The sequence below is a fragment of the Heterodontus francisci genome, chromosome 1 (assembly GCF_036365525.1).
Source record: "Heterodontus francisci isolate sHetFra1 chromosome 1, sHetFra1.hap1, whole genome shotgun sequence".
Classification (NCBI taxonomy): Eukaryota; Metazoa; Chordata; class Chondrichthyes; order Heterodontiformes; family Heterodontidae; genus Heterodontus; species Heterodontus francisci.
The window spans coordinates 90,353,083-90,378,306 of NC_090371.1; the positions used below are offsets into that span (position 1 = coordinate 90,353,083).

A 25,224-nucleotide genomic window follows, 5' to 3' on the forward strand; every position below is an offset into this window, starting at 1 on the left:
GAAACAGATACTGGAAAGAAAACACTGTTGTACAGAATCTATAAAATTATGCCAGAAATAGAAGATCAGCAATATTACTAAAATGAACAGTTCAGACAACAGCATTCTGCATGCTACTCAAATGAGTGAGAAGTTGTGCTTTGAGCTGCTGCAGCACTGAAGTGCAAATAATTTTGTTTGCCAATTTGTCTCTTTCACAATGTATTAATATTTTAATCCAAAAACTTTTGCATATTGCAGGAATTCAAAATGATTGGTTATCCTGTCTACAGTCCATTCCTCTTAATTCAAAGTTAATTAGTTCAATTTTGCTGATTTTTTGAGTGTTGCATTTCCAATTTGTTACATTATTTAATTCAAATAAAATCAATTTTTTGGCAGAAAACAAATACAGAGCTGTCAGGTAGAGATTGTATTGATGTGAAGTGCTCAACAGATTGATTTTGCTAAAATTTACTTCTATGTTTATTTAACTCTTCAAAAGGAAAAAAAAAACATGCTTGCAGCCAATCAGTAATCTCAGCTGAAAAATAAAATACTGCAGATGCTGGAAATCTGAAATAAAACAGAAAATGCTGGAAATAATCAGCAGTCTGACAGCATTTGAGGAGAGAGAAACAGAGTTAATGTTTCAGATTCTGACAAAAGGTGAGCACAGATGCTGCCAGACCTGATCATTTTATTTGTGTTCTATAACTGTGTAAACATGATGAGGTAGATTGTAACTCAGAGTGGGTTTTGGTGGCAAACAGCTCCAGGGAGTTAATTAATTTTTCGCCTGCCAGCTGTAGCAGGAAGCGAGAGCAATTTTCACTGCCAGGCTTCATTTAAAAGCCATTGGGCCCCGGGTCGCCTGAAATGGGCAGAAAAAGGGTGCAGAGTGGCTTCGGGAAGAGGATAATTGGGTGGACAGGCCGTTCCTTGGCTTGCACTTAAGTGGTGGGGAACAGGTTTCAGGAGGGTCACATAGGAAGTGGGAAGGGAGAAGTCTGGAGCAGAGGAGGCTTGACTTTCTTTGCGGGGCCCAGAAGAGCAGGTCTACAGACAGAAGCGGCCCCTTCACCCCAAAGTTACTTGGAGCAGCTGCAAACCTGCTTCAGTCGGGTAGGAAAGCTGCTGCAGCTTTCCCGCTCAGGTCCCAATTAAATTGCAATTAGGGTTCTGTTGACATAATCGGATCCTGATTGACATAAAATGATGAGATCCCCTCGTTGAGTGAAGTGCCTCCTGCACCTGCTGAATCCTGCAGGTTAAATGCAAAAATGGCACAAAAGGGGCAAGTTACAAGTAGGTAAGTAACCTGCTCAATCTTGAACTGCCAACTGGTTTCTGCTGGGAGGATAATGTTAAAATTAATTCCATGGGATTGTAACATCCTTTCCTAGTTTCCCCCCTCCACCACCACCCCCCACCCCCCTACACACCTCTGCATTTTTAGAAATGTTCTTGCTCGAATCCCCATGGTTCCTGTGTCAATTTATAGAAAAGCAGAGCATTCTGGTGTCAAAAACCTGATCTCTATTTATTTTTAATCAGGCCAGACCTACAGCCCATTTCCATGAGTGTATTATGTAAACCAGTACCTGAGGATGAAAAAGGTCATCAATTAGTACATATCTCAGAGTGAGAAAGAAAAGAAAGGAAATTAAGTTTATCACACTGCTTTACATTACCAAAAGCCTTGAAGTCAGCACATGTTACACTCAAATAGCATTAATATCACTGTTCTAAAGTCAACAAGCGTACAAAATCAGAAACCAGCAGAAGTACAAACTGAAAACATCAGTTACAGAAGAATATAACAACATAAGAAATAAGAGGAGTAGGCTATTCAGAAGTCATAGAATCATAGGGCAGGAGGAAGAAGCGTATCTTGGAAACCAAGGAGACTTGGCTGGAAGTTGCTGAGGAGGTGGGCAGCAGGACAATGATCCCTCGCTCATGCATACAGTGCCATATCAAGGTTCAATGACTTCATCAGGCAGGAAAGCTGCCTGCTGCCTGTTGAATGTTGGCACATTCAAGTGCCAACCCCCTCACTCTGACTTCTCCAGCATTCTCCTGCCCAGCACTCCTCAGACAAACACAACTTGCAGATCCATCTATCCCTATCTTTCGGGGGATCCTCCTCGCATCCCCATCTGAAGAACCAACACTCACACACAGCTTCATCTTAGTGTCATCACACACCTATCTCTCAGTCTTGTCAATCTTGTCATTCCATCCTCTCAGTACAGTCCATTTCTCACACTCATAACTCTCTACTTCCTCTCCTTGCAGGGGAAGAGAGAAGAGAGTACAGAACACCAGGGAGAGGCTGGGAACTGTGGGTGGCCCTCCAGTCATAGCCACCCTAACTACTACTGAGGATGAAGCACTGGAGATGAGCAGAGTCTTAGAATACATGGCCATTGACGATGGAGAGCTGGGGATTTCGCAGACACCGGGTGATAGAATTAGATATAACACAGCCGCATAACAGACAACATGCTAACTTAATGTCAGCATCCACTGATATATGATGATCTGCACAATACTGACTTTTAACCCTTTCACCTTGTCAGTTTTAATTCGTGTCTTTCATCTCCAGCAAGTCCTACAATACAGTATATATGATACTGATACAGTATCTGGTGCAGCAGAAGGATAAATATTCCTCAGAAGAAGTGGCGCAGTCTGAGGCAGCACCATCAGACAACTCGTGCACGCTCCACCAGTCCAGGTACAGACAGCTCAGTGGGGCGTCCAAGACAGGTAGCTGAGTTCTCACATAGTGAACCACACAAGGGCACAGGAGCAGGTGTTGGAAACAGGGACAGCACTGGAGAGTCCCCATTGCAGCGCACAAGATGTTCCAAGCACTGTTTAGCTGGACGCAGATGCTGAGCCTCAGAGGTCATCGACAAAGAGGACTGTTTTGAAGGAGGCACAGTGCACAATTGGAGAAAGATTGGAGGAGTCTGTCTTCGCCATGAGTGCCATGATTTCTCAGGTCTTTATGCTGATGTCCACCTTCATGGAAAGAATGGCCACCTGCATGGAGCATCAGACAGCAGGTAACCAAGTACATGCTGGCCCTCATCAACGGCCTGCAACTCAGTCTGCCAGCTTAAATATGTTGGAAGAAAGCTTTGCCTTGGCCATTCAACACCTCACTGAAATGCAGAAAAGTGCTCTCCAGCTCTTGACTAGCAGGGAAGTGTAGGTGGGTCATAAGTGGGAAGATGGAGAAAAGGGTACGGAAGTCAGGATTAGGCTTAAAGCTCCCATTCCTCCCCACCACCCCCCCCCCCCCCCACCACTCAGTCAGAACCCTACATGTTGCCTCCTGTCCTGATGGCCGAGTCCACCTCTGCACAGGTGCAGGTGGGTCAGTCTTTGGCAGAGCCCTCACAGGCTCCAAAACCCAGAAGATGTCATCCATGAGCAACTGAGCAGTCACAGCAGGGAAATGAGCAGCGGCCTCTAGCTCTGCATAAGACACAGGGTTAGCACAACATAGGAATAGTAGGAAAAGGAAGAGAAAGACTTTGAAGTTTCACAAGGAATATACATGGGTGTTTAGATGTTTGTAAATTGTCAACTTTTACTGCCAATATTTATGTACCATAGATCTTATTTCAAAGCTTCCGTTCCCAGCCTTCCCTTTTGTTACCAGTCTCTTGCCAAATGGCTTTCAGCCTCGAGGAAAATGATATGACAAGAGTATACTATGCACAATGCATGTCAGTGAGAGGGATACTTTGTGCTGGGGGCTGGGGGGTGGGCACAGTGAGTTCAGAATTGGTGTGCCAGATGTCTGCACTGCCTCAGATAGCTGAAGCATGCCTGAATGAGTCTGTTCCATGCAGTCCTGGCAGTTATGTTTCCAGCTGCAGATACCTTGTTCAGAGGAGGTTCCTCCATCAAAGATGCAGACCCTAGTACTGTCCTTATCTCTGTTTCCTTAAGTCCAAGGGATGCAAACTCGAATAGATATTGTGGACAGCTGGTTTAGCCATTCACTGCCAGATCTGGCTAGATCACTATTGTGTCCTTCTCTCAGCTCACTATTCCAGGATTATCCTGGAGTACAGAGATAACTCCCAGCTTCTTTCCTCAACTACAAACCATCTTCTTAAATCCCTCTCCCCTCTTCCTTCCACCATCACCTCCAGCAATAAGGGCGAGAAGCTCATGATCTTCTTAGTCACCAAGGGCGAGACCATCCGTTCAGCAGCCTCTGCCACATCTCTCCCTTCTACTAGCTCACTGGGCTAAACTTCCTCTAAAGTTCCCCCTGCCCTAGCTCTGTAGTTACAGCTTTCTCTAGTTACTCTCCTATTCCCCCTCATGCCCACTTCAATCTCAGCTTGTCCATAAGACCCATCTCCTGCTCCCTCAATATAAGTCCCACTAAACTGCTGATCACCCAACTTTCCTTCCGAGTCCCCATGTTAGCTGATATGGTTAACATTTCTCTCTCTTCAAGTGCTCTCCCTCTCTCCTTTAAATCTGCCATCATCACCCCTCCCCTCAAAAAACTAACTCTTGATCCCAGCATTCTTGCAAACCACAGTCCTACCTCCACCCTCCTTTTCCTTTCCAAACTCCTTGAACGTGTGGTTGTCTTCAAAATCCATGTCTATCTTTCCCAGAACTCCACGGTAGAATTCCTCCAATCAGGTTTCCGTTCTGTCACTGTACTAAATCGGCTTATATCAAAGTCATAACTTACATCCTAACTGACTGTGACAAAGGTAATTATCCTACTTTGTTCTCTCAATCCATTTTCAGCCTTCGGCAAGGTTGACCCCACCATCCTCCTCCAACGTCTCTCCATTGTTGTCCAGCTGGGTGGGATTGCACTTGCCTGGTTTCATTCTTATCTATCTAAATGCAGCCAGACTATCACATGCAATGGCTTCACGTCTCACTCCCACACCATTACCACTGGTGTTCCCAAAGGATCTATCCTTGGCCCCCTCTTGTTTTTCATTTGCATGCTGCCACTCAGTGACATCATCTGAAAGCACTGCGTTAGTTTTCACATGTACGCTGAGGACACTCAGCTCTACCTCACCACCACCTCCCTTGACTCCTCCACTGTTGTTAAATTGCCACATTCCTTGTCTGACATCCAATACTGGATAAGCAGAAATTTCCTCCAATTAAACATTGGAAAGACCAAGGCCATTGTCTTCAGTCCTTGCCACACATTATGTTCCCTAGTGCTCGATCCCTCTCCCTGGCAGCAGTCTGAGGCTGAATCAGACTGTTCACAATCTTGGTGTCATATTTGACCCCAAGATGAGCTTCCACCACATATCAATGCCATCATGAAGACTGCCTATTTCCAACTCTGTAACATCATCCGACTCTGCCCCTTCTCAACTCATCTGCTACCAAAACCCTCATCCATATCTTTGTTACTTCTAGACTTCACTATTCCAATATGCTCCTGGCTGGTCTCCCACATTCTACCCTCTGTAAACTTGAGATCATCCAAAATTGCTGCCCATGTCCTAATTCATACCAAGTCCCTTTCACCCACCAGCCCTGTGCTCGCTGACCTACAGTGGCTCCCCGTCAAGCAATGCCTCACTTTTAAAATCCTCATTCTTGTTTACAGATCCCTCCATGGCCCTGCTCCTTCATATTTCTGTATTCTCCTCCTGCCCCACAACCGTTTGAGTTATGTGCTCAACTAATTCTGGCCTCAAGCATCCCTGATTTTAATTGCTCCACCATTGGTGGTCATGTCTTTAGTTGCCTAGGCCCTAAGCTCTAGAATTCCCTCCCTTAACCTGTCCACCTCACCGCCTCACTTTCCTCCTTTACGATGCTCCTCAAAACTTAGCTCTTTGACCATCTGACCGAATATCACCTCATGTGGTTCGGAGTCAAATTTTGCTTTAAAACGCTCCCTAAGCACTTTGGGTTGTTTTATTACAATAAAGGTGCTATATAAATACAAGTTGTTGCTGTTCTCACCTTCCTCCTCTTGCAGCATCAGTCCTCTCTGCTGCATTACGTTGTGCAAGGCACAGCAGACCACCATTCTGCACACCCTGGCCGCTGCACGCTGAAAGGTGCCCTCCAATCTATCCAGGCACTGGAATTACATCTTCACCATTCAAATGGCTTTCCCAATGATCACTCTTGTGTTCATGTTGCTTCAGCTGTACCTTTCCTGTGAAGCAGCGGTAGAGCTCCTCAGATGTGATCAGTCACATTTCAAGGAGCCATCCTCCGACTCTGTTTGCAGGTGCGAAGATCTGTGGCAAACTTCACTAATATAGAATGAAGGCATCATTGCAGTTTTCTGGGTATTTTGCACAGACATGCATGGTTGCATACCAGCGGAACATTAAATGGGTGGAATCTCTTTTGATTAATGAATATTGCTGATTAATCTGAGGGCACCTTGTTTGCCACATGTGTGCAATCTATGACCCCCTGTACCTGTGGGAATCCAGCCAGAGCAGCAAATCCCAGGCCCTTTCATTCTGAGTGGCCTCATCAATAGGGAAGTGGACATAAGTGGCAGCTGTGGTAAACATTGCATCCATCACCTGGGAAATGCACTTGCGAGCAGTAGATTGTGAGATTCTACAAATATTTCCTGCAGAGCCCTGGAAGGAGCTGATGTGAAGAAATTCAGGGCTATGTTGACCACCACTGGCAAAGCGTGCCCACTTAGTCCACTTGGAAGGAGGTCCTGTTCCAAGAGGCTGTAAATGTCCTGCCGTGAAAGTCTGAGCCTCTGGAGGCAATGTTGCTCAGTCATGACCAGAAAGCTCAGCCTCCGCCTGTATACTCTGTGTTGGGATATCGCTTCCTGTAAGCTGGAGATGTGTGCTCATCTCTTCTGTCCTGTGGAGTGGCAGGTGGCTGAGGAGAAGGCTGCTGCTGCCGGTGGGTTTTTAAAAATTTGTTTGTGGGATGTGGGCATCACTGAGTAGGTCAGCATTTATTGCCCATCCTTAATTGCCCTCGTAATGTGTGGCTTGCTGGGCCATTTCAGAGGGCATTTATGAGTCAACCACATTGCTGTGGGTCTGGAGTCACATGTAGGCCAGATAAGGACAGCAGATTTCCTTCCCTAAAACACATTAGTGAACCAGGTGGGTTTTTACAAGAATCGACAATGGTTTCATGGTCACTATTAGATTAGCTTTTAATTTCAGATTTTTAATTAATTGAATTCAAATTTCCCCATCTGCTGTGGTGGGATAGAACCCATGCCCCCACAGCATGAGCCTGGGCTCTGGATTACTAGTCCAGTGACATTACCACTATGCCACCACCTCCTCTGCTCTTGCACGCCTCTCAAAATAGTTCCATTTAGATTATACGCCCTCTCCATGTTGTTTCTCCCAATGTGCATCAGTTCACCTATCCATATTAAATTGCATCTGCCATATGTCTGCCCATTTCACCAGTCTGTCAATGTTCTCCTGAAGTCTGTTATTATCCTGTTTGCTATTTATAATGTTGCCGAGTTTTGTATCATCCGCAAACTTCAAAATTGTACTGCTTATGCCCAGGTCATTTCTATATAACAAGACAAGTAACGGTTCTAATACCAATCCCTGGAGGACCCTACTCAATATTTCCTTCCAGACACAAAAACATCCATTGATGACAGCTCTCTGCCTCCTATCCCTCAGCCAATTTCGTACTACCACCTTGAGCTAGGAATGTACTGATTAAGGAAGTTGTCTTGTACACATTTCAGGAACTCTTCACTCTCCTTGTCCTTTACACTGCTTTTCTTCCAGTCCATATTAGGGTAATTGAAATCCCCGACTCTTACTGTTCTAATATGTTTATATTTCTCTGAAATTTGCCTACAGATTTGCTCCTCGATCACCTCCTCACTATTTGAGAGTCAATAGTAAACATGTAGCAATGTAACAGCTCCTTTTCTGTTCTTTAACTCGAACCAAATATACTCAGTCTTTGAATTTTCTAGTATATCGGCATTCTATAGAAACATATTATCCTTTATCAATAATGCCACCATGCAGCCCCAATCCCCAACTATTGTCTTTTTTCCTATTCCCTATCCATCCTAATTACATTGTAGCCAAGAATGTTTACTTTCCACTCCTGCCCCTGTTTAAGCCAAGTCTCAGTTATAGCCACTATATCGTAGCCCTCTATGTGACAACTTGCATTTCTAGCTCATCGCCCTGAGTTATAACATTCCTCACATGAATGTACATGCGTTGAAATTCATGCTAGACATCTTTGCTTCTTTCCTTCATCTAATTCATGTTCTTTCTACACTATTCTTTGTTCTGTTGCTGTTTGTCCCTCCTAGTTTTTGATGCACCTTGTCTCTCCTCTTTGCTGTTGCATCCTGATGACCCACCTCCAGCCAAATTAGGTTAAACTCCGACCTGGCACTTGTTAATCTCTCCACGCAAACAGTAGCCCCAGCCCTATTCAGATGCAAACCGTCCAGCTTGTACAGATTTTTCCTGCCTCAGAACTAGCACTGAGAAATCAATTATGATTTAGATAACTAATGCAATGGCAGTCTTCAGAAGAATCAGATCCCAAGTCTTGAAATGATGATCCCAGCACACATAATAATTTAAAATGGGCTTGCCTTGAAGCCCAGGATCATTTATCAAGAAAGCCTTAGGAATATACATAAAAAAAATGTAACAATACTTACAACCATACCATTTAGGGACACCCAACAATCAGGGGGAAAATCCTGAAGTAACGGAACTAGAAACTGGAGACAACCGTCCCAATGGCATAACAGAAGCATCATTCCAATGAGATTAAATATTCTCACCACTGCACTGGCAAAATCATATGTCATGTGGAAAATCTGAAATGGCAACACAGAAAAAAATTAGGGTTTAATATTTAGCTTCTTTGGTAAATTTTTTCAGTGATATTCTTATGCCTATCGAGTGAGAGCATTCAGAAGCCTTTGGATTATAGATGCAGTGCAGCTATGGTTGTCTTGACACCGTACGAAATGGTATCACACTGCTGACACACAGAATTCTAAGCTGGCAATACAAAAGGTGAAACAAGAGAAAAAGGCAGTACAGTAAGTAATTTGACAAAATCACCGTCTGTAGAGTAACATTAGAGTAACTGAAACTTCCACTTCAGAATGCAACAGTTAGCTTCACAATTACAGGTGGAAATTCTGTTTGTTTCCACCTTTATTTGATTGTAAATCGTCATCAATGAGGAATTGATGATTCAGCAAAACATCTTTTCCAAGAATTCTGATCATTTATTAGAGAAAATAAAGCGACTTCAGTTGTTTAGTGACAACTATGCATCAGTATTTTCCTTATTGTTCCCCCCAAAAGATAAGAATTTCCTGGGACAATAAAAAAAAGTATCAGCTAGAGCCTGACACACAACAATTTAAAAGGCAGTCATGGAAATGAATTATGAGCCTTTAATGTTTTATTGGCCTGAAGGTAAAATTAATAATTAAAATTAGTTGGTAGTTAACATACAGAGAATTCAGCAAGGGACCGATATCTAAATCATAATTTTGTGCTCAGTGCCAGTTGGATCATTCACCTTTCGGTGGTGTGAGAAAGATGTTTTCAGCCTCATCACACAGCTGCCTTTTTACCTACACTCTTCAGTATGAACAATGACTATACAAAGGTCCACTGTACTTTTGTAATTTTTGACTTGGTGCTGTTTGAAACTGTTTGGTAATGTATTTTTTACAGATTTTTATGAATAAAGTATATTTTGGAAATAAAAAAAGGTCCATTGTACTTTATGAGTTTTATGGCAACATGAAGAGCTCCCCAGTGTGAATCAGTTTGATACAATCAACAGTAAATTCTTACCTGACACTTGGGTGACTCAATTTGCTTGGTCACCAATATAAATTTGTTTCATTATATTGCCATACTGTTAATACAAATCATGCAAGAATACATAATTATCCATTGAAAACAGCTCTACAATATTGTCTGATTGTACTAAGCATCCAAGTTTGATCCCACAGATATAACTCAACTAGAAAGGAACAGGTGAGATTTTTTTTGCAGGGAGGCTTTGTGTGGAGTAGCCTGGGTATGAAGAATAGGAAGACAGACAGCATTCAACAGAGAATCAGGGAGCATGAGTCCAGGGAGGCTTAAACATTTACGTAAATAAAAGAAAAATCCTGCGGATGCTGAAAATCTGAAATAAAAACAGGAAGTGCTGGAAATACTCAGCAGGTCTGGCAGCATCTGTGGAGAGAGGTAAACAGTGTTAACAGTCGGAATTTTACGTTGGGTGGGAGGCCCTGCCCACCGGCCACAAAGTCAGTGGTGAGCCAGCTTCCACTGGGCCTGGGAGCGGGACCTTGGGCAGGACTTACACCCTCTGCTGCAGGAAGTCCCACCTCCAAGAGCTGCCAGCCAATCAGCAGTCGATTCGGAGGTTTGGGGGGTGGAAGTGTAGTGCAGTGGGGGCGGTTGGGCTGTGAGGAGGTGCACAGGGCAAGGGCCTCCCCCATTCCACAAGGAGTCCACCAGGTTTTACTGGGTGGCCTCCTAAGGGGTCTCAGTCACCCGCTGGCCGCTGGTATTTTACCAGCGGCAGTGGGAGGAGGTTTTTAAGTGGCAGTTAATTGGCTACTTAAGGTCCTTGATTGGCCTGGACAGGCCGTTTCTCACTGCCATCCCTCATAAAATTGCAGCGGGGACGGGATGGCGTCTGGAATGGCACCTCCTGCCTCCCACTCAATTTTACGATCCCAGCGCCCCCCGACACCAGCCCGCTCCTGGGAGTGGCGGGGTGGGGGCATAAAATTCTGGCCAACGTTTCAGGTCTGTGAACATTCATCAGTTCTGATCAGTCCTGAATTGTCTCAGACCTCAAAGGTTAACTCTGTTTCTCTCTCCACAGATGCTGCCAGACCTGCTGAGTATTTCCAACACGTTCTGTTTTTATTTTGCATATTTACGTGATGTGGGGAATTTTCAACACTGATCTTGGAGCATGTAGCAGGAAAGGATGCTGATCTTGCTCACTTAGCTCTCCTGCCAGATTCATATCACCTCTAGTCAAGCAAGTTAAAAGCTCCATGCTTAACACAAATTGGCATCCAAATTTTGGATACATTTTCATATGACCAAAAGCCAACGAGACAGTACTAACAATAAAAAAGGCTAAAACAGGTTAGGATGTTAGGTCACATCCCTGAGGTGATTCCACAGTGCTTGCCAAAATGTGAAGACCTGCCAGTTTGATGAGCTATGTTCACATTTTGTGTCAAACCCACTCTATGTGTAGTATAATCGACCAATCAAATCATAACTTCATGGTAAGCATTTTAAAAATTATGTTTCAATGTCAGAATATCTGTCGAAGAGCAACAGCATTGGAGAATGAGGCAATTTTTATTTTTGAACCCAATGGCCGTTTCACCATTCCCATTAGGGACACTATTATTAGTTGCAACTTATCACTCTCACAAACTGCTGAGAGGACAGACACCTTGAAATCGCACTGTGCAAAGATTAGCCCATTAAGAATTTGTTTTTAAAAACTTGCATTAATATAATACTTTACCACATCCCCAGCATGCCATAAAGCATTTCACAAACAATGAATCGTTTTTGAAATGCAGCACTTATTGTTGTTATGTGAACAAACACAGGAAACAAATTTTTACACAGCAAACTCCCACAAACATAAAGCAAGATAAATGGGCAGTTAATCTGTTCTTGGTGGTCCTGTTTGAGGGACAAATACTGCTCAGGAAAACTCCCTGCTCATCATTGAATGGCACAATGGCTTCTTTCCTGTCCAATGGAGCAGTGAGAAAAAGGTTTGAATAATGTGCTACTGGCCAAACAGCATTCCCAACAATATTATAGTCCCTACGTACCTCACTGAAAGATAATCCAAGGTTATTTTCTTAAAATCTAGAGTGAGATTTAAACCCACAAACTTCTGACTCAAGAGACAAGACTGCTACCCCTGAGGAAAGCTGGCACTTAACACATTTGTAGGTAGTACCATTGTCCATTACTTGAACCCATTAGTCCATTTAGATACAAAACATAGGTTTCATCTCTAGGACAGTTAAAATCTAAGGAAATTTTGGTTGCTATTTTAGTTTGAGACCTGTTTTTGGCTTTGTCATAGAATCATACAATGATTACAGCACAGATGGAGGTCATTTAGCCCACTGTGTCCATACCGGCTCTCTGCAAGAACAATTCAGCTAATCCCACTCCCCGCTTTATATCAGCTGCAGTTCTCCAATAAAAATTAAGTGATATGAGAATGGTTTTGAAAAATGTTACATTTTCTAAATTGCAGTGATTTAATCTCGCAAAAAATTGTTAATTTTTTTTGTCTCTTCACTTTTCCAATTGGTTGACTGCAGTATCTATTTTTTCTTTCCAACAGTTCTTTCGATTAAAATATCTTTTATCTTTTCATTATTACCTCACTAATCACAGTCTACCAAAAAAGACTTTCTGAATTTCTCTAGCCATAAAAAATTGTCAAGGAAGAAAACAAAAACACCTGTGACAATAACAAAATACACCTGCCATGACAGTTCTCAATCCTAACCCTGGCTCTGATGTTGCCTCTCCCTCACTCCCATATGGAATATCCAGTAGATGTACTAACATTCTCTAAAGATTGGTGCAGTAAACATTCCAATAGTTTTGCACATCAAAATATTTCCTTCGGAACATTGATTTCAATGTTTCTTCAATTTAATTTCAAGAGGGAATGCTGCCATCATCCAAAAACTCAAAACAGTGATAAGGAATTATCTTTAACAATATCATGTTGTCCACTTTTATGGACTTCTTCCGAATATTTTCATCTAAACTATGAGTGATAATGACATCATTGGGGATCAAGTCCCTCTCCCCCATTGATTAACCATGCCACTTTTCAACCTTGTTTTTTGATGTTCTTGTTTCTCCTGATAAGCCCCTCTAGCACGCTCCTCTATGTCTCCACATTCTTCTCCCACCAGGATACATTTATTTTCTTGCTTCCCCTCGTGCCTCCACCCTTTGTGTCCCTCTTTTTCCTGATGTGCTTCTATATCACTACCCCCAATATAACTTTGTGTTGTTTTCTCTCGACAATGTGCCTCCATGGCTCTCACTTTCCCAATATGCCTCCATATTGCATTCCCTTCAATATGCCTCCATGTCTCTCTCGTCTCCTGATGTATCTCATTTTCCTCTCTCGTCACTGACATGCCCCGTGTTGTCTACTCTTTCCAATGTGCCCTCAACTCCCTCGTCTGCTCAGTTTACTTTGGTGTTCATCCCCCATCAAACTTGTTTCCATGTCACGTTCACAGCTAGAATAGGGGCCAAAATATGAACAAGAAACTGCAAGATAGCGCATAAGCACAAAGCTGCATCATGAGCCACGATAGGAAGAGCCATCAGACAGTATCAGAGAAATAATGACAGCAAAACAGAGAGCTAAGTATAAAGGGTTATTTATGTCATGGAGTGAGGGCGGCAGGATCAGAAAAGGAAAAAGGTGGTCAGAATCAGAGACAAGAGTATGCATTAGGAAGCAGAATAAGTGAGAGCTTAAGACTGTCCCAAGACTGATGAGATTAACTGTTTATTGATCGACAAAATGTTAAATATTGCTTTAAACATTTAAACCACAGAAATTGAGAAACTGACAGATAATTCTGGAGTGTCAATCTCCAGTGATCTCCTGTACTGGGAAAAAAACAAGGAGTGAGTGTAGACCTTTAAAATATTGTATTACTCATAATTGTTTATTTTTATTTATTCATTCATGCGATGTGGGCGATGCTGGCCAGGCCAGCATTTATTGCACATCCCTAATTGCCCTTGAGAAGGTGGTGGTGAGCTGCCTTCTTGAACCGCTGCAGTCCATTTGGTGTAGGGACACCCACAGTGCTGTTAGGAAGGGAGTTCCACGATTTTGACCCAGCGACAGTGAAGGAACGGCGATATAGTTCCAAGTCAGGATGGTGTGTGACCTGCAGGGGAACTTGTGGTGTTCCCATGTATTTGCTGCCCTTGTCCTTCTAGCTGGTAGAGGTCACGGGTTTGGAAGGTGCTGTCTAAGGAGCCTTGGTGCATTGCTGCAGTGCAACTTGTAGATGGTAGACACTGCTGCCACTGAGTGCCAGTGGTGGAGGGAGTGAATGTTTGTAGATGGGGTGCCAATCAAGCGGGCTGCTTTGTCCTGGATGGTGTCGAACTTCTTGAGTGTTGTTGGAGCTGCACCCATCCAAGCAATTGGAGCGTATTCCATCACACTCCTGACTTGTGCCTTGTAGATGGTGGACAGGCTTTGGGGAGTCAGGAAGTGAGTTACTCGCCTCAGGATTCCTAGCCTCTGACCTGCTCTTGTAGCCACAGTGTCTATATGGCTACTCCAATTCAGTTTCTGGTCAATGGTGGCCCCTAGGATGTTGATAGTGGGGGATTCAGCAATGGTAATGCTTTTGAATGTCACGGGGAGATGGTTGATTCTCTCTTGTTGGAAATGGTCATTGCCTGGCACTTGTGTGGCGCGAATGTTACTTGCCACTTATCAGCCCAAGCCTGGATATTGTCCAGGTCTTGCTGCATTTCTACACGGACTGCTTCAGTATCTGAGGAGTCACGAATGGTGCTGAACATTGTGCAATCATCAGCGAACATCCCCACTTCTGACCTTATGATTGAAGGAAGGTCATTGATGAAGCAGCTGAAGATGGTTGGGCCCAGGACACTACCCTGAGGAACTCCTGCAGTGATGTCCTGGAGCTCAGATGATTGACCTCCAACAACCACAACCATCTTTCTTTGCGCTAGGTATGACTCTAGGCAGCGGAGGGTTTTCCCCCTGATTCCCATTGACCTCAGTTTTGCTAGGGCTCCTTGATGCCATACTCAGTCAAATGCTGCATTGATGTCAAGGACAGTCACTCTCACCTCACCTCTTGAGTTCAGCTCTTTTGTCCATGTTTGAACCAAGGCTGTAATGAGGTCAGGAGCTGAGTGGCCCTGGCGGAACCCAAACTGAGCATCACTGAGCAGGTTATTGCTAAGCAAGTGCCGCTTGATGGCACTGTTGATGAAACCTTCCAACACTTTACTGATGATTGAGAGTAGGCTGATGGGGCGGTCATTGGCTGGGTTGGACTTGTCCTGCTTTTTGTGTACAGGACATACGTGGGCAATTTTCCACATTGCAGGGTGGATGCCAGTGCTGTAGCTATACTGGAACAGCTTGGCTAGGGACGCGGCAAGTTCTGGAGCACAGGTCTTTAGTACTATTGCCAGAATATTGTCAGGGCCCATAGCTTTTGCAGTATCCAGTGCCTTCAGTCGTTTCTTGATATCACGCGGAGTGAATCGAATTGGCTGAAGACTGGCATCTGTAATGCTGGGGACTTCAGGAGGAGGCCGAGATGGATCATCAACTCGGCACTTCTGGATGAAGATTGTTGCAAATGCTTCAGCCTTACCTTTCGCACTGATGTGCTGGGCTCCTCCATCATTGAGGATGGGGATATTTGTGGAGCCACCTCCTCCAGTTAGTTGTTTAATTGTCCACCACCATTTACGGCTGGATGTGGCAGGACTGCAGAGCTTAGATCTGATCCGTTGGTTATGGGATCGCTTAGCTCTGTCTGTTGCATGCTGCTTACGCAGTCTGGCACACAGATACTCCTGTGTTGTAGCTTCACCAGGTTGACACCTCATTTTGAGGTATGCCTGGTGCTGCTCCTTGCATGCACTCCTGCACTCTTCATTAAACCAGGATTGGTCTCCTGGCTTGATGGTAATGGTAGAGTGGGGGATATGCCGGGCCATGAGGTTACAGATTGTGGTTGAGTACAATTCTGCTGCTGTTGATGGCCCACAGCGCCTCATGGATGCCCAGTTTTGCATTGCTAGATCTGTTCAAAATCTATCCCATTTAGCACGGTGATAGTGCCACACAACACGACAGCTGGTATCCTCAATGTGAAGGCGGGACTTCGTCTCCACAAGGACTGTGCGGTGGTCACTCCTACCAATACAGTCATGGACAGAAGCATGTGCAGCAGGCAGACTGGTGAGGACGAGGTCAAGTATCTTTTTCCCTCGTGTTGGTTCCCCCACCACCTGCCGCAGACCCAGTCTAGCAGCTATGGCCTTTAGGACTCGGCCAGTGGTGGTGCTACCGAGCCACTCTTGGCGATGGACATTGAGGTCCCCCACCCAGAGTACATTTTGTGCCCTTGCCACCCTCAGTGCTTCCTCCAATTGGTGTTTAACATGGTGGAGTATTGAGTCATCAGCTGAGGGAGGGTGGTAGGTGGTAATCAGTAGGAGGTTACCTTGCCCATGTTTGACCTGATGCCATGAGACCTCCAGGGCAACTCCCTCCCTACTGTATACCACTGTCCCGCTACCTCTGGTGGGTCTGTCCTGCCGGTGGGACAGGACATACCCAGGGATGGTGATGGCAGTGTCTGGGACATTGTCTGTAAGATATAATTCCGTGAGTGTGACTATGTCAGGCTGTTGCTTGACTAGTCTGTGGGACAGCTCTCCCAACTTTGGCACAAGCCCCCAGATATTAGTAAGAAGGACTTTGCAGGGTCGACAGGGCTGGGTTTGCCGTTGTCGTTTCCAGTGCCTAGGTCGATGCCAGGTGGTCCGTCCGGTTTCATTCCTTTTTATTGACTTCATAGCGGTTAGGTACAACTGAGTTACTTGCTAGGCCATTTCAGAGGGCATGTCAGAGTTAACCACATTGCTGTGGGTCTGGAGTCACATATCGGCCAGACCAGGTAAGGACAGCAGATTTCTTTCCCTAAAGGACATTAGTGAACCAGATGGGTTTTTACAACAATCGACAATGGTTTCATGGCCATCATTGGACTAGCTTTTTTAATTCCAGATTTATTAATTAAATTCAAATTCCACCTTCTGCTGTGGTGGGATTTGAACCCATGTCCCCAGAGAAATACCCTAGGTCTCTGCATTACTAGTCCAGTGATAATACCACTATGCCACCGCCTACCCTTGTGCAGATATATTGCAAAATATATCATGTGTTTGCTTGGATGAAGAGAGTTGGTATCTTTGGAATTCTGTATATTTTGAAACTCTTTTCATGCCTTACAAGCACAAGGTTTGTGGTCAAAACTCTAATAGTTACCATAAAGTAGACAAGATAACCACAAATATTTTAACCTCACACAAACTCATGAATAAATCCTAGTTCTGTTTGAAAGGAGGAATTTTAGGTACAACTGTATGGAAAATTCAAGTTAACACTCTATCATGGGCATATCACAAAACAATATTTGTCATGAGCAAAGAATCATTTCACTTCCTGCCTGATAATGCAATTCCAACAAAACTCCAGATGATCATTATCAAATATTACATCAATGTTACACTTCGATTTGATGTCATTTTATTACAATGCAATGAGCTATTAAATTATGTATGATTGAACAAAATTATAATTTTACATCAAATTGGTTCAACATTCAGAAGCATGACAGTTAAAGGTAATGTGAATCTTTTGGTTTTTTGTTTAAGAAGGCCTTTGATGACAACCATTCTTAAAAATGTTCCTGCCTTTTCTGGTTCCTTTTTTTATGCTCTTACTCTATCATTGAAATCAATAGAAACATAAAAAATATCTATGGCACAGAAGGAGGGCATTCAACCCATCATGATATAAAATGCTCTACTTCTAAAACACATCCTCAGCAATGGAGCGGCTGACAATATACCAGCTGCAAATTCTTCGTGACACTAATTTACACCACCTTCTACATCATGTCATTCAGCTCTAGCTCTTTTATGTATACATATCTACACAGTGCAATATCTCTCAGTATAGTGATGATACTGACAATGAATGGAGGGCCTACTTTTATACAAAAAGCCAAATAAAAATAAAACGACACACAAGTACACATTTTTACAATAAAAAGCAATAATGTAGCATATGCAACTGTAAAGACAATCACACAAGTCAGAAAGTCTTTTGGATTCATCAGAACATAAGAAATAGGAGCAGGAGTAGATCTTTTATGTGGTACTTAGTCAAACGCTTTCTTAAAATCCATATTGACATCATCCATTGCTTTCCCTTTATCAACCTTCTTTGGTCTTTCATCCAAAAAACCCAATTAGATGAGTCAAGCAAGGTCTTCCTTTTCCAAATCTGCACTGGCTCTCCTGAATTAACTCATACCTCTCCAAGATTATAGTCTCTAAAACCTTACCCACCACTGACCAGTTAAACTGACCAGCTTGTAGTTTCGAGGAATGTCCTTTCACCGTTTCTTGAATAAGGGTGTCACATTTGCCACTCTCCAATCCTCTGGTACCTTCTCCATATCTAGGGAAGATTGGAAGATTATGGCAAGCCCTTCCGCTATCTCCATCGCCACTTACTTTAGCAACCTGGGATGCAAGCCATCCGGACCCACCAACTTATCCATTATAAACATAGCCAGCCTTTCCAGTACATCGATACAAAGCACTCTTATTAAGTATTTTAACCTTGCTCTGTGCCGCTAAACATACATCGCATGCTTTGTTCCAAATAGGCTTCACCCCACCTTTTACTACCTGCTTACTATTTACATGCCGGCAGAAGATTTTTGGCTTCCCTTTTATGTCGTCTGCCATTCTATTCTCATCTTCTCTCTTTGCCAGTCTTATTTTCCTCTTTACTTCCCCTATCAACTTATTGTAGTTGGCGTGGTTCTCACTTGAAGAATTCATCTGACATGCATCATACACCATCTTTTTTTGCTTCTTCATATTCTCTAGCTTCCTCGTCATCAAAGGAGCCCTGGCTTTAGTTTACTTACTTTTCACCCTTGTTGGAATGTATCTAGCCTGTACCTGAAACATCTCCTTCTTATAGATCACCTATTGTTCCATTGTAGTTTTCCTGTCAATCTTTGGATCCATTTTACCCTGGCTAGATCCCCTCATATCCCATGGAAGCTAGCCCTCTTCCAATTTAGAAGTTCTACTTTAGATTGTTCCGTGCTCTTCCCCACTACTAATCTAAATCTTATAATATGATAATCACTCTTACTCAAGTGTTCCCCCACAGACACTTGGCCCACCTCACTTCCCAGCACCAAATCCAGCAATGCCTCCATCCGAGTTGGACTGAGATCATACTAGTCAAGGAAGTTCTCCTGAACACATTTCAGAATTTCCTCCCCCTCCTTATCCTTTACTCGAACATTATCCCAATCGATATTTGGGCAATTAAAGTCCCCCAATAGGCTTTAGATATCTCTGTGATTTCCCTGCAGATTTGCTCCTCTATCTCTCTCTTACTAATTGGAGGCTACAGAATACCTCCAGCAGTATGATCATCCCCTTTTTTGCTTCTCAACTCAAATCAAATGGATTCTTTCCTTGCCATCTCAAGGACATCCTCTCTTTCCAACACTCCATTGTCTTCCCTAATCAGTACTGCCACTCCACCTCCCTTTTTTCTTTCCCTATCTTTTCTGAACACTTAGTATCCTTGTATAGTAAGTACCTAGGCCTCACCATTTTTAAGCCATGTTTCCATTACTGCCACTGCATCATATTCCCACACAGCAATTTGAGCTTGTAGCTCACCAACCTTATTCACCACACTTTTGCGTTTACATACATGCATTGTAAACTTGTCTTTGTATTCCTCGTAGTCCTTCTTAGTCTGCTCCTATCTAATATGGTGCTACTTCCTTCTCTAGTAAGATCCAACACACATTCCTTTCTTCTCCTTATTCCTCTTTTCTACTTCCATATGCTGGTGCCCATCCCCCTGCCAATTTAATTTATACCATCCCCAACCATACTAGTAAACCTCCTGCGAGGATATTGGTTCCAGTCCTGCGGAGCTGCAACCCGTCCCTTTTAAATAAGTGTCTCTTGTCTCAGAACTGTTCCCAATGTCCCAGAAACCTGAAGCCGTCCCTCCTGCACCATGTCTCAAGCCATGCATTGATCCTCCCAACCTTCCCATTTCTACTCTCACTCGTGCGTGGCACTGGGAGTAATCCAGAGATTATTGCCTTCAAAGCCCTACTTTTTAACTTCGTCCCTAGCTCCCTAGGACCTCAATACCTACTGTCCCTATGTGGTTGGTACCAACATGTACCCAACTTCTGGCTCACTTGCATCTCCTGCAGAATATCTTTCACCCTCTCTGTTATGTCCTTTACCCTGGCTCCAAGGGGGCAACACACCATGCGGGACTCATGATGATGGTTGCATAATTGCCCGTCTGTCCCCTAACTATGGAATCTCCTATAATGACTGCATTTCTACTCTTTGCTGTCCCCTCCTGTGCAGTCCCTTACGCTTTTCTGCCATAGTCTTGACTGCACACCTTCAAGATATCGTCATTCCCAGCCGTCTGCAATGCTGAGTACTGGTTTGAGAGTGGCACACACCCCAAAGACTCTTGCCTCTTCCTATCCTACTGGACAGCCACCCATCTAATATCCTGAACTCTAACTGACTGTGGGGTGACCGCCTCCTGGAACATACAATTCAGGAAACTCTCACCCTCCCTGATGCTCCGCAGTGACTCCAGCTTCATCTCCAGCTCAGAAATCCTGAGCTCAAACAGCTGGAGACACTTTCTACACATGTGGTCCCCCAAGACACATGATGTGTCCTGAAGTTCCCACATGGCGTAGGAATTGCAAGCAACAGGTCTTCACTGTCCATCCATGATCAAAATAATCTCTATTCCATCTCTGAGAATGTAGTTAGTACCTTGTTTAAACCATTAATTTTAATGGATGCCTCTAGGACTGCTCTGTGCTAATACCGTTATTAATTCACTTACTGCTATACTTAACCAGAATTTCTAAACCTCTCCTCACCTGATCACCAACCCCATCCCCACCACCACCCACCTTCCCCAAACTACCCTGGTGACGGGGGTTTAGTTTAAAGTGCTATCCACAGTCATAGTTACACGATTTGCCAGTGCTACTGCAGAGAATTGAGCACATAATCTAGATTGACACGTTAGTACTTTACCGAGTCAGAGCTGCACTACCAGAGGTGCTGTCTTTTGGTTGAGACATTAAACTGAGGCCCTGACTAGCTTCGCAGGTGGACTTAAAAGATCCTCTGGCACTATTTGAACAGAAGGGGGGAGTTCTCCAAGTACCCTGGGCAACATTTATCCCTCGAACATGTTGTTGGCATCCTTCCATCTATGAAAGATGATGGACACGCAGCAAACAATCCATTTAGGTGGGCTGTCTTCTCTTGGTACATCTTTGCTGATGGCTGTGAAGGCCAATCCTTGACAGCATGGTTCTGCCACAAGTGCTGCATGTGAACATGCCAAGTGACGTTGTCAGTTGTTGTGTTTGGCGTTGGCGCCTGTTGCCAAGGTGCTGTAGCCACTGGTCATTGTGGTAGTGCACACCAGTCCACAGAATGTGTCGCAATTCTCCTCTTTCACTAGGTAGTCACTCCCTGGTGCAATAGTCCACATTTAGGGCCTTCATGTCACACTTGCAAGAATCCTTGAAGTGGAGCTTTGGGCGCCCCACTGATCATCTGGCCACAGCTACCTCACCACACTGAAGATCCTTGGCTATGTGACCGTCTTCCATCCTGCAGACGTGTCCGATCCACTGAAGCCGCCTCTGTTTGATTAGTGGCAACACCCCTGGAGCTCTGCCTTTGAGAGGGCTGCTGCATTTGTGATTTTTTTCCTGCCAGGATATACCTATAGTGTACCGCAGACAGCAAAGATGGAAATTATTGAGCTTCTTTTCCTGGTAGCTGTAAGTCGCCCATGTTTCACAGCCATACAGCAAGATGCTGAGAACACAGGCCTGAGATCAGCTTGGTGCCAAGCGTTAGCTTGGTGTGATCCCATGTGCGGTGCAGCCAAAGGTAGTAGCTGCTTTCCCTATGCAGGTATCGAATAAAAGAAAACGGGAAATGGCAGCAGGAGTAGACCAGGGAAGCAACACACCATGCAGGACTCACGATGATGACTGCAGAATTGCTCTGCATTAATCGACAGATTGTCTGTCACTGTGGACCCAAGGTAGCAGAATTTGCTAACCACTTCCAGTGGGGTGTTATTTCAAGTGATCAGGGCAGAGATGCAACACCTTGTCCCATGATCACAGTTTTCTTGATGGTTATAGTCAAGAAGAACAAGTTATAGGCGTGAAAGAGACAGTCGATAAGTCTTCGTAGCTGAGTTTTTATTTGAGCAACTAGCACAGCATCATCTGCGTACAGAAATTCTCTGATCAGGACGCAATGTGTTTATGTCTTCGCTTTCAGCCTTGACAGAATGTACAGTTTGCCGTCTGACCTAGTGTGCAAATAGACTCCTTCCATATCTGCAGGGAAGGCAAAGGCCAGGAGCATGGAGAAGAAGATGACAAACAGGATGGGGCCTAGGACACAACCCAGTTTCACTTCATTCTTCACTGCAAAACTGTCAGAGGTGGAGCCATCAATTGTACAGTGCAGTGCATGTTGTCATGGAAGAAGCGGATGAGACAGAAGAGCTTTGGTGGACAGCCAATTTTTCCTAAAATCTTGTACAGCCCTGCTCTGCTGATGGTGTCAAATGCCTTAGCGAGATCTATGAAAGTAAGGTAAAGGGGTATACTCTGTTCCCTATACTTCTCTTGTAGCTGGCATATGGAGAAGATCATATTCACAGTAGATCTGCTGGCACAGAAACTGCACTGTGCTTCTGGGTACCCTTGCAAGTAAATGGAATCTTTTAAGTATGACCCTAGCAAAGGCCTTCCCAGTGATGTTAAGGAGTGAGATGCTCCTGTTGTTCTTGCAGTCTCCTCTGTCGTCTTTGTTTTTGTATAGTGTGATGATTTTAGCATCACGCATCTCCTGTGGAACAGAGCCTACTTTCCAGCAGAGAAGAAGGTCATAAAGGTGTGGCAATAGATGGAGTTAGTTAGTTTTTTGTAGGGTTAACACAGGGGGCTGATGAGGGCAATGCTGTTGATATGGTGTACATGGACTTCCAAAATGCATTTGATACAGTGCCGCACAACAGACTTGTGAGCAAAATTACAGATCATGGAATAAAAGGGAAAGTAGCAACATGGACATGAAACTGGCTGAGTGACAGGAAATAGTGGTTAATGGATGTTCTTCTAGCTGCAGGAAGGTTTGTAGTGGAGTTCCCCAGGGTTCAGTGTTGGAACCCTTGCTCTTCCTGATATATATTAGTGACCTAGACCTTGGTACAGGGTAAATTTCAAAATTTGCGGATGATACGAAACTTGGAACAATTGTGAACTGTGAGGAGGATAATGTAGAACTTCAAAAGGACATAGACAAGTTGGTGGAATGGGCAGACAGGTGGCAGATGAAGTTCAATGCAGAGAAATGTGAAGTCATTCATTTTGGTAGGAAGAACATGGAGAGACAATATAAAATAAAGAGTACAATTCTAAAGGGGGTGCAGGAGCAGAGGGACCTGGGGGTATATGTGCATAAGTCATTGAATGTGGCAGGACTGGTTGAGAGAGCATTTAATAAAGTTTAAAGTATCTTGAGCTTTATTAATAGGGGCATAGAGTTCAAGAGCAAGGAGGCGAGTACAAGAGCAAGGAGGTTATGTTAAACTTGTATCAGACACTAGTTCGGCCTCAGCTGGAGTACTGCGTCCAGTTCTGGGCACCGCACTTTAGGAAAGACATGAAGGCATTGGAGAGAGTACAGAAAAGATGAGTACATGAGAATGGTTCTAGGGATGAGAAACTTCAGATATGAAGGCAGATTGGAGAAGTTGTGACTTTTTTCCTTGGACAGGAGAAGGCTGAAAGGAGATTTTATAGAGGTATTCAAAATCACAAGGGGTCGGGACAGAGTGGATAGGGAAAAACTGTTCCCACTTGTGAAAGGATCAAGAACGAGAGGGCACAGAGTTAAAGAGATTGGCAAAAGAAGAAAAAGTGACATGAGGAAAAACTTCTTCATGCAGTGAGTGGTTAGGATCTGGAATCCACTGCCTGAGAGTGTGGTGGAGGCAGGTTCAAGTGAGGCATTCAAAAGGGAAGTAGACTGTTATCTGAAAAGGAAGAATGTGCAGGGTTCTGGAGAGAAGGCAGGGAAATGGCATTAGGTGAATTTCTCATTCCAAGACTGGTGCAGACACGATGGGCTGAATGGCCTCCTTCAGCACTGTAACAATTCTGCAATTCTGTGGGACTTTCTGTGCTTGAGCAATTCAGCTGGGATTCCATCCTTGCTGGGTGCCCTTCTGTTCACTGGGCGGTTTATGGCCTTCTCGACCTGCAGTGACGAGGGTTCTTCATCTAACTTATCCATGGCAGGAAGTTGCAGGACGGCATTAAGCGCAGACTGTAGGTGTCCGACTCACAGCAGTACAGCTTGCAGTAGTGTTCAGCCCAGCGGGACATCTGTTTACTTCTGTCGGTGAGTGCTTCACCATCTGCCTACTTCAGGGGAGCAACTTTGGTGATGGCAGGGCCAAGCGCCCTCTTGATTCCTTCATACATAGCTCATAGATTTTCTTTGTTACATGCAGTTTGGATTTCTTGACATAATTTAATCCAGTGTTTGTTTGCGCAGTATCTACCTGTCCTTTACATGGCTGTTTTGTTTACTTGCAGACTGTGCAGTGTCTTAGCTGTTAAGTTCTATGTTGTGCATCATGTAAGCTTTGTCTTTTGCATCAATGACTTATATTATCTCATCTGAGTAGGTCTCAAACCAGCCCTTAATGTGGGTTCTGCCTTTACCAAATGATGCTTCTGCTGCTTAATAGATGATTGAAGCTTGGAATTCACTGAGTCCATCGATACTGGCATCGGTGCTTCCCATTAAGGTTTTGGTGGGTAGCAAGTGCTCTAGTGTCAGTGCGAAGTGCTGGTATTTGGCATCATTGCTTGTGCAAGGGATGTTGATGCACGGCGGGCCATTGTGTTTGGAGCTGTGCAGCTTTCGGGGGCACCTTCATTCTGCTGCTGATAGGAGAGTAGTCAGTGTCACAATCTGCGTTGTGGTAGGTGAGGGTGTGAAGAACACTGGGCAGATCATGCCTCCTCGTGATGACTAGGTCTAGTTGATGCCAATTTCCAGATGTTGTGTGACGCCATAATACCCTGTGTTGATGTTTGCCCTGGAAGAAGGTGTTGGTGATGCAGGATTCATTCAGAGCACAAAGCTCAGGAAGCAACACCATCAAAAACAGAGATCTGGTCATAATCACATTGCT

The 25,224-nt window shown here is 44.1% G+C and overlaps 1 protein-coding gene across 1 annotated transcript in view; it reads right to left on the reverse strand.

Moving 5' to 3' along the window:
• LOC137381297 (potassium/sodium hyperpolarization-activated cyclic nucleotide-gated channel 1-like) overlaps positions 1-25,224 on the reverse strand; it is a 298,099-nt gene that overhangs the window by 150,721 nt on the left and 122,154 nt on the right. The window contains exon 3 of the mRNA XM_068053685.1: positions 8,669-8,830. Coding sequence (XP_067909786.1) covers positions 8,669-8,830 — 162 coding nt within the window. The remainder of the gene's footprint in view (positions 1-8,668; positions 8,831-25,224) is intronic.